The 19,023-nt window shown below is 36.4% G+C and overlaps 3 protein-coding genes across 5 annotated transcripts in view; 2 read left to right on the top strand and 1 right to left on the bottom strand.

Annotated features, from left to right (window-relative positions):
* The window catches only part of LOC145973901 (uncharacterized), a 163,597-nt gene that overhangs the window by 45,643 nt on the left and 98,931 nt on the right, over nucleotides 1-19,023 (bottom strand). The gene's annotated exons all lie outside the window — the stretch shown is intronic.
* LOC145973579 (uncharacterized) lies at nucleotides 1,728-5,226 on the top strand. Its single transcript, XM_083103086.1, has 3 exons — nucleotides 1,728-1,887; nucleotides 4,127-4,422; nucleotides 5,070-5,226. The coding sequence occupies exons 1-3, from the start codon at nucleotides 1,846-1,848 to the stop codon at nucleotides 5,224-5,226; spliced, it is 495 nt and encodes a 164-aa protein (XP_082959212.1). The 5' UTR covers nucleotides 1,728-1,845.
* Nucleotides 13,476-18,249, top strand: LOC145973156 (uncharacterized). Its single transcript, XM_083102400.1, has 4 exons — nucleotides 13,476-13,577; nucleotides 14,582-14,667; nucleotides 16,371-16,487; nucleotides 18,084-18,249. Exons 1-4 carry the CDS (start codon nucleotides 13,476-13,478, stop codon nucleotides 18,247-18,249), a joined length of 471 nt encoding a protein of 156 aa, XP_082958526.1.

The raw sequence follows: 19,023 nt of genomic DNA, 5'->3' as shown, positions 1-19,023 counted from the left end.
AATAAAGTTGTAAAGATCAGAAGCAAGGAAAGCGAGTGATTCTTGATTTTACGGCCATGGAAAAAAAATATTTTTATTTATGAGAGATAAGAGAATCTAAATTTAAAATTATCCATCTTGCAGCTGATACCGTGAATAATCAGAAAAAAATTTATCTGTTTTTTTCCTTTTATTTCATCAAAATAATGGAAGCGATATGTATATTTTAAGCAAGCCTTCCTCCATCTTCCTCTTCTTATATAATCAAAAAAATCTACTTTTGGTCTTTTTATTGTAGCCAATCCTCGGAGATTGTTTTGAGAAAGACCAATGTTGCGTTGCTGTTTCACGAAATACAGTTCCTCTTGCGTGCGATTGAAGACACCACCAGATGAACTTAAGCTAGGCCGGACTTCAAGATATTGCTCTTTCCGTTCAAAGATTTTCGTTCCTTTTCTCTTCTTTCTTTTTCACATAATACGACTTCGATTTGGACCCGAGTCGGCTACGGCTTCTCGCGCCGTTCTTATCGAGTTTTCTTTCGCGACGCTATCGGCAAAGTGCCGATCCATTCGTCCTGGGTGCCGTATTAAGACGATATCATAACGAAATGGAGCGCAAATGTACTCTTTCTTTTGCGGTTCTCCGATAGATTTTTTTCCTGTTAGCGGCTCGCAGGGTCACTGAACTCGCTTTGGCACTCGACAGTTTGCGAACGGATTCGCGAAGCTGGCGCCGATTTTTTAAAGCGAAAGAGAGAGGAACGTCTCGAATATCACATGAAGGAAAATGGTTACTGCAGCCATGTATGACATATCGGCTGTAAAAAAGACTGTTATAACGAGAAGAAATAAATTAAAGCGAAAATTTTCCAGAAGATTTTTAAATGAAACGTTTTTTTGACACACGTACTTATAAATGAACAGAATTAAAGAAATTAATTAATAGAGAAATTAATTATTAGAGAAAATTCCATTTTCGAAACATGAATAATTTTATGAGAGAAATAATATAATTCGAGAATTATCAAAATTTGTAGCAATTTCTAATTTTTTCTATTATACTTTTCTCTTTTACATAGATTATAAAACAATTTATCCAACAATAAGAATTAGATTGGATGCTTATGATTATCGCGTAATTATTTTTAAGTTTATCTTATTTATTCGTTCGAGTAGAAATTAGGAAAAAGATTAATAAAGCACGCTTATCTCTCGTAGCGTTAATAATTCTTACAGCAATAACGACCCGTTAAAGCAACTCCGTCGAGATACTCATTCGCTCCTTCGCGCTATTTCTCATTCCGACGAATATTTAATTTACACGACAGACGCGCGAAAAAATTTCGCGACGCGATGCGAAACCTGACTTATTAATGGAGACACGTTGCATGTAACTTCGCACGATTACATCGCTGGTGTAAGCGCGAGATTTCAAATATTTGTCCGAGAGGCGTTTACAGACGGAGAAGCGCATTATACGAAAACTGGCCTCATTATGCATGCGTCGACGGTGGGGAGGAAGTGGAAATTGCTTGCTCCTCGTCGGATTACGTAAACGGTCTTCGAACCCGGCCGCAATTCGACTCCCGGAAACCGGAGCAAACATTTGCGACTTGGGATGTTTAACGGGTTTCCCGCGCGCGCGAAAACGATGCTTTCGCAGTTCGCCGTCTTCGGAATCGGCGACGAAGTCGAGCTTAATCACGTCGGGGAATCGTCTCATTGAGACTGTAATCCTGGGAAAATGATCGCGTCGATCGCTCTCGCTCTGTTCCTGTTCTGTCAATCGATCAACATCAGTGGATGTCTCCTGGCGAGCGACACTCGTGTAAACAGCACGAGCGAACAAATTTCACAGCGCAGAATGAAAAGGAGTCTCACTTTTCCCGACCCAGCCACGCTCCTGGTACGTAATCGATTAATCGCGTCTCCCCTATTATTGATATCACTAATTAATCATTGATTATCTATTTAAAAAGTTATACATGTACAGAATTTTATACTTTATTTGAAAAAAGTTTCGTAAATTATATGTGTATCTTGAAGTAATATTATAATTACACTATATTTTATCGCAACATCCACATAGATTAGCGCGTAGTTTTTATTATTCGAATAATTAAAACGGCCGTTCGTTAAGCTTGTCCGTGAAAATGAATATACACAACCCTTTCGTGCGCGTTCCACCCTTCGTCGTTCATCCAATTTTCAGGACAGCGTGTTTCCATGAAAACACCACAACGGTCTCGCACGTCGGCGATGGTCTCGGCCTTTGAACAAATGGCGCGAAGAAAATCGACCAGCACGAAAAATCGTTATTCGCCACGAGTTTTTTCATTCACGACATGAATAATTATTCGCCTCTCGCGAATGACGTCACCGGAAAATTATTAGATGGCCGTTTTGACAGTCCGGCGCATACAACGCCAACTTTCGTGGTTCATTCAATTTCCACGACAGTTGACGGAGGAGAGGGTTGGAAGAGAACTTACAGAAGAGAGATAAACTATACGCATACTTATAAAACGTTTCTATGTGAATAGTCTCTCGTGGACGCGTATATGAATTTCGATAAAACCGCGAATTTCCAGAGAAACTCGTACTTTGGCGTCTGGAGAGGACAGTTTAACGAGATATTCGTCGTAGAGATTGGTGAGGAGAGTTTTTTATACATCGTGCCTACGAGATTACTTGAGCGAACGAAATCGATACATTCCATGAATCTGTTGACAGATTAAAGCTAGCGCAGAACGGTTTTCATTATCCGCGTTTTAATTAGAGACAAATCAATCGGACCGACGATTTAAGTCAGAAAATGGTGTTTGGAGAACACATTTTCAATACGGCAAGCGAGAGTATTTATTCTTATATTTACATTACCATTGTGAACACACATGCGCGAGGAATACTACGTTTGCCCAAGATTAACAAGCTTTCCGTAGCTTCGAAACACATTTATTCAGCAAATACGTGTAATGAGAGAATACATCTCGTTAGTCTGTAAACAAACTTTTCATTTAGATTTCTGAAGAACAAGAAGATTGCACCGAAAATTATGAGCGTATTAATTTCATGGTTTCAGCGGTAGTTTGAACCTCTGGAGATTTTTCCTTCCATTTTTCACGTTATCTCTAGCGTGAAATCTTAAAAATATTAAAAAATCACATATTTTCGATCCTTATAATATTCATAATTGGCAGTTTTTATTCAACATATATTTTAATTTAACTTGAAGAATTCTCTTGGTCAAGTCTCTATCGGCTATATTAACTGATAATAGCTCGCATTTCCAATGCAAAGGGATTAGTTGGATTGGCGAGAGATATTCGCGCCGGAATTACGCTCGTACGATACGTTCGCAATCAATTATTCGCGCATAATGTCGGGTGCGGACAGGCGGCATTGTTTACCGGCCGGAGAGGGGAAGAGAGGAGAAATACTGCGTGTCGGCCCCCTTTTTTCGTCGGCGCGCATTTTTCTCTTCCGGTGAGAGGGCCGAGATACTCGCCGCCCAGATACTCGGCGGCGGAACGCGATTCCATGCGGAAATTTGCGGTTTTATCGGAAATTCATACGAGGGGCGGGGCTCGCATGCGAACCCGACGCGGAAATTGGATGAACTTCGTACGATCGTTCGGGATTCATTGCGAGTCTATCGTATACCGAGTGTTCCCAAATCATTGTATGTGTGTGTCTTTTTAATGACGGATTCGTCAACCAATTTTGGAGTCGCCTTTTTTTTAACGAAAATATTGAGGCATTAAGAATCTTTAAGTTACAAGCGATTAAAGAAAAAAGACTTCTTGCAAAATAAATTTCAAATGAATAGCAAAAATTCGCTCTTCATTTAATTTAAAGCGAAATTTACTTTAATAAAAATTTTATTCAAGATTTGTTAATTACAAGGATATATATATGTAGTGTGAAAAATTGGAAAATTACAATAAACGATGACTTTCTCGATATTTTCACTAGAAATCGACTTTAAATCGATCAAAGAATCTTTTTTTAAAATAACATCCGGTAGTTTTCAGATATTTTGCAATATAAAGAAATAATATCGTTATATCGCCAGCAAAAATAATGAGATGCGATGATTATGGCATGATTGTTTTCACTATCACTTATTGATTATGCTTTTACAGCTGATCTTTGGCCTGGGCACTCCGTTGCAGCTGGATCGCGAAAGCGTAATCGTGGGTGTATTTGCGAAAATATTGTACAACTTGCCGACTAATGCCACGGATTTTACAGAACCAGGAGTGTATTACACAAGAGCTAGTAAAAGCAGATGGAGTTTTTACAAAATGTTTGAAAAGATGATAGCTCTATACGGTTTTGGTGGCAAAGAATGTTTGCTAAGAGCTATTTGCGAAGTAGCATATGTTCCGTTTGACATTCATCACGGATTACTAGGACAGTTAGTACAGACTTTTCTTAGGTAGGTAAATAATGTATTATTTTTGAAAACAATTTTTGTATCTATTTCGAGAGCTGCAAGTTTCTTTTTACAAAAATAAATTACAAAAAAAATTAAATTAACATATCAGAATTAAATAATAGAGTTTCTTGAATTTTACAGATATATATATTTTAAATTAATGTGTATTTTTTAAAGAACTAATACAAGTGAGTTTCATTAAAATTTTTTAATTTTTATTAACTCAAATTCATTATTCATTTCGATCTGAATTCTCAGTTGAAAAACTTTACAAAATGATTATGTTAATATACATCATATACTTATCTCCTTGAATATTTCACTTATAAAAAAATATATTTGTTATCGATAATTATTTGAAACACATTGTTAGCGAAAGAAATCGATTGGTCGCTCTGCATCACACCAGTCACTCGTGCGTGTCAATTACACGCGAATATAATGTTGCAATAGGAGGGGGTAACGCGGTATTTAACAAATACCGCAAATACATAGCCCGGAGAGTTCTCCCGATATAAGCGTATATACATCCACGATATTCCCCATAATTCCGATATATTTGTTCTATATCCACATCCATTGATAATTTTTGAATTTTTTAATGATTTTTACGATGTAACATATGCAAAGACTCCATGTGATTCCAGACCCTCCAGTACCCAGGAAGAATACGACGAATACGGGGATCAGGAGTATCGGGCGGCCGAACAGCTGGGCGAGCAGGTGGAAGGTGGAAACTGCCACACTCTTTATCCAGAATGCCACAGAAGTGTACTCGACGTGTTTTCGACATTGATCACATGAAACGGAATGGAAATCTCGACGAAAGTGACGAAGGATGCGCCAAGGATGCGTAGAAAGAACGTTAGGATTATCGAGACGTTGGATGATATTGAAAAATGCTTGATCAGAGTCATAAAGTTTTCAAAATTTCAAGCAATATGTTGTCGTCGAGACAATTTATAAATATTTTTCTACATTTTTCTTTAAATTTTCAACAGAAATAAAGCATTATCGAGACTAAAATATCGCGCATTATTTTCGCAAAAGTATAATAAGGAATATAACATATATAATAAAAGAGATTGTGCAATATTTAGTTTGAACGCCATTGGTTTCATTTAATGTGTGCGATAAACATATGTCGACAGTTTCTATTTACTGAAAGAATGCGTACTATATATACTTGTCGATAATAAATCGAATTTCGACGCTTGTAAATGAGATTCTTACCGAATAATCCATCTCCACTCGATGTTTCGTCGCTTGAGGATGCGATGAGATCGTGAAAGCGTTCCTACGTTCTTCTACGTCCCCTATTGGCATTCCTCTCTCTTTTCCCGATTCGGAGTTTCATTTTCCTAAAAGTGCGCGCGGAAGAAATACAGAGTTTCGGCGGCTGGAATGCCGGCATGCGATATTAAAGAATCTTTGGCATTCGCGGAGCCGATCTGCTGAAGTTTATCGCGGTTTTTTCCGCTACTTCCCACACATTCCCGATTATAATAAGTCGAAAGAAAAACTTGTCCAATGTTTCCGCCTTTACGATGCGCCTACCGCGATTTCCTTATTTATGTACATTTAGAACTATGTGATAAGATTTTTAAGTTCTTCTTTTTCCATGATTCTCCTAGTATCTTTCTTTAAGATATCGCAACAACAAAATCTTGAACAGAAAAATGCAGTTAAAAGTTAGTTGTTAATTATCGAAAATAGTCTGAATATCTTTGGAGAAAGATGTTAAAACTTATGAAAAGATGTATCAATCTTTGCGTGTGATACATGCAAATCAATTCGGTGAAATGACCTTAATTTAATGTGCGCGCGTGTATATTATATTTACACGTAGATGCATACATGTACATTTCCCGTAATGATGCGTATTGCAACCGCATCCGCATCTATGTGGTCGTATGTGGTTGCTGGTTAATTATTAGATAATAGATGCGCGTACCATATAGTTAATTATGAATAGATATTAATTTAGTTGGTAAACTTGACCTTTGTCGGACAAGATAGATACAAAATATAATCTTACCAAAGCGTGTGAAAGACTATTCCTTATATCCGAATAGAGAAAAGATTATAAATTAAGAAACTTAATTTTTTAGCGTGCAAAAGATCCGACAGATATCGAGAATCCCAGATAAACATTATGAATAAACTTGCAAATATAATATAAATATGTCAAATCTGATATGTAATTCTTGCTGTTTTTCACATCTTTCAGATGTAAAAACTATTCTGTAAATGTATTTTAAATGTGTTTGAGATTTTTATGTCATTTGCATTCATGGCTGGAAAGAAATGAAATCTCTTGTTTTTCACAAAGAAGATTCGCAAAAAGAAGCGCTTGCTTTCTTCCCATTATTATCGAAAGCGTCTTTAATCACGGCAAAGTTGCATTTTGTACGAGCGATTTCTTACAAGGTGATTTTGTTACCGCGATAAATCCGAAACTTTTCTTCCTCGCGTTAATATTCCCGAATATTGCAATCAATGTGCGGTCCTGAATTCGCGCGGCGCACTGGAAAGGCGCTTTAGCACGTTATATCGCGAAACGATTTCCTCCCCGTAACCTTTTTTTATTATGTCGCACCCCGTACACGCTTGCTTGCAATACGCTCGTGAAAATCTCATCTTCTTGGAGCGTCGCGTAAACACGCGGTGTTACGCGTCGTTCCGCGTGGAAACGCTAAACGGGCGTATTTCTCTGGGGTACACAGGTCGTGAATTTGTTTCGCGATTCACAATAGCTGCCTCCCTTCTTCCGTGTCGACTACGTTGCTCCAAGATATTCTCGAGTTTGCGCGATGTCCGCAGCCGGGAAAGCTAAATTTAATGGGAAAAGTTTGCTTTCTCGGAGACGGAGAAGGAATTTTCGACTAATATTCGCATTTCTATTCGTTCCCTGGCTTAGATCGAGATAATGTATGCCATGTAGTATCACTAATATCTGTGCTTTGTAATATCAATATAATCTACCTTTGATAAAGTTCGAGAGAAAGGCAAAAGCAAAAAAACTCGCGCAGTATTAATTAAAAATTGTTGTTAATTTATAATTAGTGTCATCGTAATCAGTTATATTAAAATTTTGAATTGCAAGTCGCGTGTGCCGGTAATCAATCAGCGCGATTCGTAATTATTATTGTGGAATTATTCATCGTCAATTAATTATAATTATGCACAAATGTATTTGCTATAATTGATCGTCCACTAATTACAAATTATAAATGTGATCGATAATAAATAACGAGCGGTTAACATAATTTTATCAGTTTCCTTTTCTAGAAAGAAAGTCCCTTTCTGGAAAGAGAGAAGGGCTTACTTGTTTTTTATTTTCTATTGACGTAAAAATGACAGTACAAATTTATCTCTCAAATTGTCGATATTATCAGATATAACTTTTCCTCGTTTCGAATTTTCGACGCTTCTACGAGGTATCGAGATATTTTCGTGTTTCTCATTCGACTGGATACACTTGTCTCCGAGGTCGGTCGTAGTGAATAGAAGCGATTTATTGCCGCGCGACATCCGCTCTTCGACGCCAATACTTCCCCTTTCCCTCTAATCCCTCAAGAGGAAGTAATACCTGACATTGGGTGGAGATTGCAAGTTTGCTTGTCGGCAAAAAAATTTGCATGGATATGATGGCATCATTTCGATTCGATCAACTGACAGCTGGAAATATTCGTTGCTGTGATATGTACAGACGCGTGAATTACTGTCGTTACTTGTAGTATATTTTTTTTAAGCTAAAAATATTAATGCAATTAAGATATATTAAAAAATAAATTACAGCAATAGGAATGATGTTTGTTTAGAAATACTTTATCTTGGTTTTATCTTGATTTTATCTATTAAACAATTTGTCGATTTTTCAACGTATAAAAATAATGATTCTAGATTAATCGAATAATATTTTAATACTTTACGAACTAAAATAGATATTTTAATCTTCATTTCACATAAACATATAATATAAAAATAAAAGAGTAGAGAGAAAAAGAAAGATTATATGAAACTTATATCCTTAAAAATAAATTTGCTTGATATTTATGATAGCTCTCTTCTGATATGAAGGGAGATTTCAATATTTCTAAAAAAAACCCAAATATTTTGGAAATTATATGATATTTTTTGAAAATATAACGCTTAAAATAAAATAAACATATATAATTTTCACAATAAAATGCAATTTTTCTGCATACATAAAAATTATCATGCAATTGTCTCTCGAAAACTTTTGACATTTTCTACGATATTGTATTTTTTCATCATGATGAACGCTATATAAGTTATCAGTGTTTTTAAGATATTCCAGAGATATTTCACAATACTATTAAATATCATAAAATTGTTAAAATTTTGTATACATATATACGTCATAAATATCTTTAAAAATTCTACCTTATATATTTTTCCATTAGTAGAAATTTTGCTTCGATATTTGTTCAATTTTACTTTAATAAAGCAAACTGTATCACTCCATATTGTTGCTTCATCTCTTTCGCGTTTCGGATTTAATATAGCGCAAATATCACATTGGACCATCCGTATAAATTAATCGTCGCGCATCCAATCCTGTCTCGTTCGATTCTCCAAGTATCCTCTTTTCACCACCACATGTCAAATTTTTCGTCCCGATTCGATGGAAATCTATTGAGAGAGCAAAATTTAACGTAAAGCTTCGAGTTTTTTGGCTATTGTCTGAATCATTCGAGGGCGATATTTTGAATCAATTTATAAAAAAAAACGCGAAATAAAAAGGAAAAGTACGTATCTCGTTTGCATCAGTTATGAAAACTATGGTCTCTTCCCACGATCCACTTTCACAGGACAAATTGTCAATCTTGTCGCAACTAAAATTGTATTTTCAATGATCGGAAGCCGCAGGGAGAATTAAATGGCGCCGTTGCACCAATGATTGTTGACAGTGAGCGTCGATGAGGATATTTGTTTACCGGGGAGAGAAACGGCGTGTTGTCTTATTTGCCGCGCTGCTGCGTGAAATGTCGGCGGAGCGAAACGTCATCCACTTAAAACTACATCGCATCAAGCTTTGAAGATTCTACTTGAGAGCTGTTGACGCTATTGTGCGATCTCTGACAATTTTTGTCAGTGATGGATTTCATATTTAAAAAAAAAAAAGTTTAAAAGCGCACAATCATATATGTTACTCGAGTAATATAGAATCGATTTTAGCGAAAATTTTTTGGATCACAATAATACTCATGTCAAGAGAGTTATATAAGAATGATTGAAAATAATTTACTTTCTTCGCGAGTTAACGTAACAAACCGAAAATAGAAATGGAAATTAGAAAGATGAAAGGGGAGCAACGAGAGATAAATGATATATATCGTTTATATAATATTGAAAGAATATTTTAAAGTTAATCGATAGTTGATATTCGATAGTCCAATATTGAAACCAATACGCTTGGATTATTCATCTATGAACGAATAATAAATTATCCTATTACTAAATTGTGATATTGGGAAATTTTATCGATGATCAATTATTCTCTTCTTGTTGAATAATTTATGTTCGACGAATAAATTTAAAAATTAAAAATTGATACGAGAAATACAATATTTATAAAAAAGCGACCTTATTGTTGCAATTATCTTCATTGAACGATAAAATAGAGTAATTAGTATAAATAGTAGAATAATATAATAATTATAATCAAAGTCATAGAATCTAAATTTCAGCTTTCATTACAGATAATCTATTGAAAGTTTACTAAATTTATTACGCTAATTAAGATTTAAAATCGAACTTTCAGATTTTATATCGCATTTACACAACTTTATATCTTATATAAGATTTTTTTAACAAATCGTTTAATTGTACGAGGATAAACGGAAGATCTTTTTAAGTGACGTGATCTCAGGTCGTGTTAATTAAAAGCGAGTCAACATAAGCTTTTCAAAATATTACAGTCTTACATGAAATCAATTACAACAAGAACTTTTATGCAATTCGCGTTTCCGTCGTGTGTTTCCGTCAGCGGTGGCAGTCGGGGGATATAAATGAATAAAGAGAGACAGATATTGCTTATCCCTTTGCTCGGTTAACCTTCCCTTTTTCCTCTTCGCCCGGGACACGGTCCGGGTTATATACAAGCAGACAGCGCGGAAATGCATATCGCGCATTTTTCGCCTCTACAAAGAGAAGCACGTTGTTGCCGAAACGAAGTTGTTGTATGTCATTCGCCCCAACTCATTCTGAGAGCCCTGCAGATTCCATTTGTCGCGCGTCGTGCATAGAGGCGGAAACTAAATAACGTGCGACAGTAGTAAAATATCAAAGTTGGACACATAAGCGTTTAGTCAATTGACCTTGTGTAACAAGAAATTAGATCAACAATCATTGAGTAACCTTTGTAATATTTACAAGAAAACAATAAAAATTATTAAAAATCTTCAATTCCCTTCAAAGTCCAGTTCACCCAGTTTTTTAACATTAAAATGCCCGTTATTGAAATGTATCCACGCTTTGGTATTTCACTCGGTAAAATCGCCGATGAAAATTATGAATTATTCTATTATATCTCGTGGATGCGATTCAATATTCGAATATCCTGGCGCCGACGTCTGGATATCCGCGACGTCCTTCTCGCGCCAGCAGTTTGTAATTCGACGAATGATTAACGGACGACAACCAGACATTCCATCGCGCGTGTAAACTTCGTTTCATGTCTAGTGGATTTTCGACGGATTACGGCCGCGGCGTCGTATAACTGCGGACGTCCGAATCCACGCGAACATCCGTTACAATCTGTATAATGGACATCCGTAGCGATTACAACCGGGAAACTCAAATCCGTACTCGAACGGCGCGACGTACCGACGATCCGTCCGTAAACTCACGAACAAGCAGGAATTTACGCGGCAATAAACGCCTACGACAAGGAATCTAATCTTCATTGTAGCGAGAATTGAAACGATTCTTCCTTTCCGCGGAAATTTTTAATTGGAATTTTTTATGAAGAGCGACTTGAAGAAAAATGATACGGACAACCGCGAAATGCAATTGTAAGAGTTTCGAGGGTATTTTGTTATTTGTGTTCGCGATCGACAATCTGTATAATGGACATCCGTAGCGATTACAACCGGGAAACTCAAATCCGTACTCGAACGGCGCGACGTACCGACGATCCGTCCGTAAACTCACGAACAAGCAGGAATTTACGCGGCAATAAACGCCTACGACAAGGAATCTAATCTTCATTGTAGTGAGAATCGAAGCGATTCTTTCTTTCCGCGGAAATTTTTAATTGGAATTTTTTATGAAGAGCGACTTGAAGAAAAATGATACGGGCAACCGCGAAATGCAATTGTAAGAGTTTCGAGGGTATTTTGTTATTTATGTTCGCGATCGACAATCTGTATAATGGACATCCGTAGCGATTACAACCGGGAAACTCAAATCCGTATTCGAACGGCGCGACGTACCGACGATCCGTCCGTAAACTCACGAATATGCAGGAATTTACGCGGCAATAAACGCTTACGACAAGGAATCTAATCTTCATTGTAGTGAGAATCGAAGCGATTCTTCCTTTCCGCGGAAATTTTTAATTGGAATTTTTTATGAAGAGCGACTTGAAGAAAAATGGTGCGGGCAACCGCGAAATGCAATTGTAAGAGTTTCAAGGGTATTTCGTCATTTGTGTTCGCAATCGACTTATAAATCCAATTCGAGCCCTCTGACGTCGCATTGATCTCCCGCGAAAATATTATTAGAATTGACAATGTCCGACTTGTAGGTATAAAGAATGCTGTTATTACTTTCCTCGAGCGAGCATCGATCCGATGCAAGTTTCAATTTAATAGCGCATTTTCAATCAACGAGGCTTTACTCTACGAGACGTTCCGGACGAGCGCAATTTTCTCGGAGCACAGTTTTCTCGGATCAGAGGTTCCCTCGGCCATCCTTTCCGATGTTGTATCAAGTCTGCTTTCGTGCTATATGTCTCCCAATTTTTAACGGTAGATTTATTATCTCCGATAATTTCACGAGTGAATTATGAAAATGCCGTTAAAATTTCGGGATTAGATCTCAAGATTTTCCTTATCCGACTAATACGATAAATCGAGTGAGGAAGCAATCTCGCTAATGATGTAAATACAATATCTGGAACGTGGCATGACAGAAACATGCAACGGCCGAGCCGGACTTTTGCTTCGGATGAGATTTTAATTCAACTTCGGCCGTTAATCCTTCCGGTACGGAAACGGAATTAATTAAAGCTGCTTAACGGATAAGACGGGCAATTATTGGATTTACAACGCTATCGCTTGCCAAGATTAAACCTGGTATACGCCGATGAATTGCCCGGCGGCGTCGCCGGCATCCACGGCTTGATGTATGGCTGTGTTATGCCCCTCTAACGCCCATGCAAATTTCTTTCTTTTCGTGCACCCGTCATGTTTAATCGCCTGGCGAATTCTCGTTTTTTCCCGCTACTCATGCGACTAAAACGAAGGATCGATTATTTTTCCGAACGTTTGTCGGTTGAAGCGTCGATTGTTCTTCTTGTAGGAATATTAAGCGTTTAGATTTAATCGCGCGAATGAATAAACCTAAAAAAAAAAACAATATTAATAAGAAATTTACGTATATATGAAATATCGTTTATAAAATTTTATTTTAGAAAATATCTAAAGCTATTATTTTTCATCACCCTGTTACAGGGAAGCGAGGAGTTAACTCTCACCTCGAGATGTATCGATGAACTTCGACAAGGGAGAAAAAGAAAAAAAAAATGAATAATAAAATGATGGAAGTTTTTGATCGTTCGTAATATCTGATCGTTTGCCGGGTCGTTGCAAATATCGACTCGTTCGCGTTTTTCAAGCGTCACTCCGGGACTCATTATCGTGCTCCCACAAACTCGTCGATACGCAAACCGTGGGATAAGAGAACGTTCGTCCACGGTTCGTTGACCAGTGATCCGATGGTCCGCGTGAATTACTTGGGTACAGAATTAGAAGCGCACTTCTTTCCCAGACGCTCCCTCGATACCGTAGCGTCTATTCATCATGTCGTGGCTGCTTTTATGGGTATTCGCATCCGTTGGCCTTTGGGCGACTTTTTCGAGGTGTCGGGCGATACTGCTGTACCCCGAGAATACCTTGTATCAGGTATCTTTAAAATTTCCCGCTATTTTTATACATGCACGCTATTTCGAAAGAATTCACCGAGTTGAAACGTTTCGTTTTATTTTTATCGCTTTTCGAAAAAACGCGCGCATCTCTCTCTCTTTCTCTCGAAAGGAAGCTTTATATTATTATTTGGAAGAACTCTCTTTTTTCTTTTTACACACACACACACATATATACAGAGTTAATGTATCATAAAAGTTCTTAAGTGTTGCAAATGCAAAAATCTGTTACTAAGAGATTTTTTAATTGTTTTTAAAATAAATAAAACTTTAATGAAAAATCGGAAAGACCATCCCTTTTTCCAAAATCTGTATTGTTTCATATATATGTATATAGTATTTGCATATTATTTTTTTATATTAAATTGGAATATATCGAAGCATTGAATATTAAAACTTTTGGGTACCAGAAATTGTTTTTTTAATTGCTCATAAATTTATCTTTAAACTTGCAGATTGACAGCAAAAAATTTCTCATTCCATATGTCACAAAAGAAATTGCGCTCGAGCCGAAAACGCGATAGGCTATTAAAATGATATTTAGCTGCGGGTACCAATTGTTACAGGGGCTTTTAGTTTGCGCCTGCGGTTCGCGCGACAAAATACTACCATTGTCGTCACATTAAATATTTATTTGCAAGCAGTCGCAATACTAATTAACGAATTTAGCAATCCGACCCGACCGAAGGTGAACCACTGTCTCTCTTGGAAAAGGCTTTTTCGCCCTTTGAATCAAATTTTTTCAAAAATATTCGCTTTAGTGAATTATTAAAATAAATATAGCTATAAAAATAAATATAGTAATCTAAAGTAATATGCATATCATTTATATCGCAAATTAAATGTAAGGAACATAATCTCGGAAAATTTGTTTTACAGTTTACTCTGGGTATCTCGATGCCGATAGCGATGACGAAAAGGGGTGGCATCGCCTTCAGCGCGGGATATCAACTTAACTTTGTTCTACCCTGGAATCTGTCGCAGTTCGAACCAACGATAATTCGTGCGAGACATGTTAGGGATTTCAATTTGCAGGAAACTTACGTCGCCATTGAGAATTTGCTGGATGAGTAAGTTGTCGTCTGCAAATTTCCTTAGAAGAAACTTCGCGAGACGTGTGTGATTTCTCCGTCGTAATTTCAACGAGGAACAAGAATCTATCAAATTACATGATTATCTGATTTTCGTTTGCATTAACTTCGCCGAGATTTAGGGACAGTCGAAGTATAAGCCTTGAAAGATATATCAATTGGTTTCAATCTGTACGACACTTACAGCGCTATCGAAATTGGCTGAACGAGCGAGTTCTATCATTCTCTTTCTCTCTACCTCTCTCTCTTTTTCTCTCTTTCTTTCCCGTTATTTCTCCACCGACCCTTTTTGTTCACTTTCATACACGCGATCCGAGAACAAGAGCGCAATTTTACTCGCATTTCCCCCCGTCGAATTTGCACAATGAGCAGTCGAGAGACGATTTGAATTTTGAATCGGAAGAACAAACGCCGCGCATTACGCAGACGAAATTGCTCGATGAATCAGTAAACATGGCAGAAGCTGGCGCGAGTAAATTCCTAATTAACTTAAACTCTGCTACTATGTATATTAGTAGTAGTGCGCGATGGTCGTTTATTGAAATCATATTTCTGTCAAGGCAGGGGATTCCTTGTTTCAATGTTTCACCCTTCGGGCAACATTCCAGAAGTATTGACGCCGAGATTATCGAAAGAATTACACCAGCGTTTTTGCCCACATTTTTCAAATCTTATCAGATTCTTTCGCAATCATTTGCATATCGTAATTTGTTAATTAGATTTGTTAATTAGAATTAAATGGTATTAGAAATGTCAATGGTAAAATTTACTTTTATCGGGGAAATTTTCGATATGTCATTATTTTTCATATCAATGTAATCAAGTAAAGTTATTAATAATAATAATTTCACATTTTCAATTTTATTATTTAGAAATAAACATTTACAATTTATTATTCGCTCTAATTCAAAATTGACAAATGGATGACTACTAGAGTTGTTGAAATTGAGAGATTCGAGGCAGTTACCACTATTATTAAATTGAACATAAGAGAGCATATGCAGTTACAATCCGTACGATGCAAACTCTGCCAACTTTCCCGACAAAGGAGAGCGTCTCTCCTTGCGTTCTATCACTCACGCCTTCGCCCTGTATAAGCGAAACGTCGTCACTCGCAGGATCAAAGGGCGGCGCAGGAATGGCGACTCGAACATAAATTAATTGGGACACAAGGCTATTACTCCGCTGGGATACAGGATGGTATAATGCAGGGTCGTGCGTGATAAATGAGAAACCTGTCTTCTGAGATATCGCGATAAGAAAAACGGCCAATCAATAATGGCGAGTGTAATAATTTCGCGAATATCTGGGGAAAGTGCTTCTGAGAAATGATGTCGAGGCAAAATTTTTAAGTTTCTTTTTGGTCTCTGAAATAAAATACAAAGCATCGTAAAACATTCTCTTATTAATATAATGTAATGTAATGTTTTCAAAGAGCTTCAAATCGTTATTCGATTATCACGCGAAATAAAATACAAGGTATAAATTTTCCTCTCGTGTAAATTCCGTCGTTTAATGAAAAGTCGACATTTTTACTTTCTCAATTGCTTGTCAAAGATTTTACTGTCGCTTCGATAAAATTACATCGGTGTTGGATTAAAATAAGAAGGAATCGACGAGTGACGAAAGAGAGAAAGAAGGTACGTCGTGCAGCAAAGTAAGATTTAATGTTGACTCTTTAGACACGGCTGGCGGGATGGCAGGCAGTGCCTTTTGAGGACCATTTGCGAATTCGCGGAAACGCCTCTTCGCAGGACCCAACAGGACGTTCTCGAGGAAATGATTCACTTAATTTTAACGTAAGTCAATTCCAACGTTTCGGCACTCGCGCTTTGACCCTCGTTGAAAGGCAACGGTCGATGTACACTTGTACGACGTACACCGGAAACGAGATTTATTACCGGAAGAGTCGCGAGTAATGAATTCTCTTGGAAGTCTCTAATGGTCATGCATTCGTTGGAAATAATGTAAAGGCTTTGCTCTGAGGTATTTTTACGGTTAATGTAAAATCCGTAAAATGTAGGTTAACGGAATGCAAAAATTGTAGATTCTCCTTCATTTTATTGCACGTATCAGCTATTATAAAGTTTTAACGTATAATTTTACAGGTTGTTAGTGCCAAAATCCGGAACTCGCACTATATCGATCTCGGAACTTCGTATATAAATAATATGCGTGTGAGAAAGATATTAAAATATAATTATAAAAAAAAATCAATATTAAAAATCAATATTAAAAATCAATATTAAAAAGCCAATATAAAAATCAATATTAAATATCAATATAAAAAATTAATATTAAAAAATAATTTGCTGGCGAGGGATTAATAAAAATATAAATATACACAACATACGGAGTTTATGCTACGTGTCTTCAAATCGCGAATCTCCGCGACTTTACTTCCTTTCTGCAATCTCTTGTATGGAAAGTTTTATTTTCGCAAGTGATTTCGATTCGTGATGGATGGGAATTTTATCATGAGGCAAAATTTGTCATGCGACTCATGTTTGGCTATAAGTTCTAATTGATCGTCAATTGAGCAGTGCGGGCTGTTACATCATGTAAAATATTCGCTCATTCTGTAGGGAGCCACGAATTTGCTATTCCGAACGCGCGTTCACGTCCGCGTGTGTTCGAGGGAAATTGCGCTCCCAAGCTAACACCGACGCGCTAATTGCGACAAAGTTAGGCGCGTACATTAAGTTTCTAATGGAATTGTTTCGCCTAGAAAGGTTTTCGCCGGGCTTTACTTTGTGCTATCCCTTCGCAGCCGCTCAGGGAATTTCCCTTCGAAATAATCCAACGAATGCTGATGAATGTAATTGCGTATTTTGAGAGAAAATAAGAGAAGGGGAGATCCCGACGAATATAAGCTTTGTTGTCAAATATATTTTACAAATTAATACCGACAGGCCATTAATTGCTGCGCGCGAGCACGCAAATTACTGAGACTCGTCGAAAATCCTAGACATCAATATAGATTCCGTTGCTTCAATAATATATGAGTAACGGAATAAATTATAGTATCTCTTATTTATATAAATATAGAAGTATAGATTACATTTAACACAACAGCAAATTGGAAATTTCGATATAGTAAATGTGACATTTCATCAATTATATGTTTAAAAATATTGTACGATAACTTATTAAAATTGCAATTCTATTTTTCATTCATATATTATATTATAAAATATATATTATTTACACATTATAAATATAATTATATATATGTTCAAAAATGGAGAAGATATCTTGATATGATGGCTCGCAGTGATTGAGATGAGATGTACAAGTTTTTGAAATGCAAGATATGCTTCGAGAGATATCGGATAACGTGGATTTGAATAAAACTCGCTGCTCGAAACGATTTAATCTGAATCTCTTCTCAACAGGCCCACGGAGGACACGCCGATAGCGATTAATTCCAGTCACTGGAGCGTCAACAAATTGTATCAGGAAGCCGAACGATTGGGTAGGTCTGGCGGCGATTGCATCTTAATGTATCCCGATTGCGTCGAGTCACCGTTGGAATCATTTACCGAGATTGTATTTCCTTAAGTAATCGAATCGCCGCGCGACTTCGTTTCCTTCCGATTTAAGATGCGAGTTCAATTAATCGCACGTTTGATCAATTTCTTACGTTCCAAGTTGCGTGCGAATCTTGAGGCGCAACGAGCAGCATCTTGTGGAATTTTTTGAGACATATAGAGCGTCCTAGAACAGTATCCTGTGGAATTTTTTATTTTTCGATAAGCGATCTCGAAATATGATAAATTGGTGGAGTTTTATAATAAGATGAAGCTTGATACGAGCGGAAATGACAAAATTATAGTTTGAATATTTATATATCCTTTTTTTCATTCTCCGGAAAATTTAAGATTATATTCGAATTTTGTATTGTTAAAGCGATATATGTGTGTCATATTCTATTTTTTGTTGCATAGATATTTTAAAATTTAAGCGAAATTTAACAAATTAAAACAATAAAAATGTATAACCGCCTAAAAAATGAAGCGCATGTATTTTAAATTCCATTATTTTGATAATTCTACATTTTTATATTTGTTTTTAAACCGCACAAAAGAATACAAATATAATATATATATCTGTAAAAATAAATTTAAATAAATTAAAATTTAAATAAATTAAATATCCTTGATAAAATTAATTAAAATTGTTTTAAAGGGATTTATTTATGAATATCTGCTAACATTAATAAAATTTCTGAAACTATATCACGCGCAATTAAATTTAAGAGAAAAATGTTTTCTCCATCAGAAGCAACGATAATCGAATAATCGTTATAAGCACAAAAGCAGATATGAAATGGGT

This window comes from Camponotus vicinus, unplaced genomic scaffold, assembly GCF_025532165.1.
Source record: "Camponotus vicinus isolate PSW18456_S1 unplaced genomic scaffold, iyCamVici1.0 SCAF_6, whole genome shotgun sequence".
Classification (NCBI taxonomy): Eukaryota; Metazoa; Arthropoda; class Insecta; order Hymenoptera; family Formicidae; genus Camponotus; species Camponotus vicinus.
This window is presented reverse-complemented; position numbering and strand designations above follow the sequence as displayed.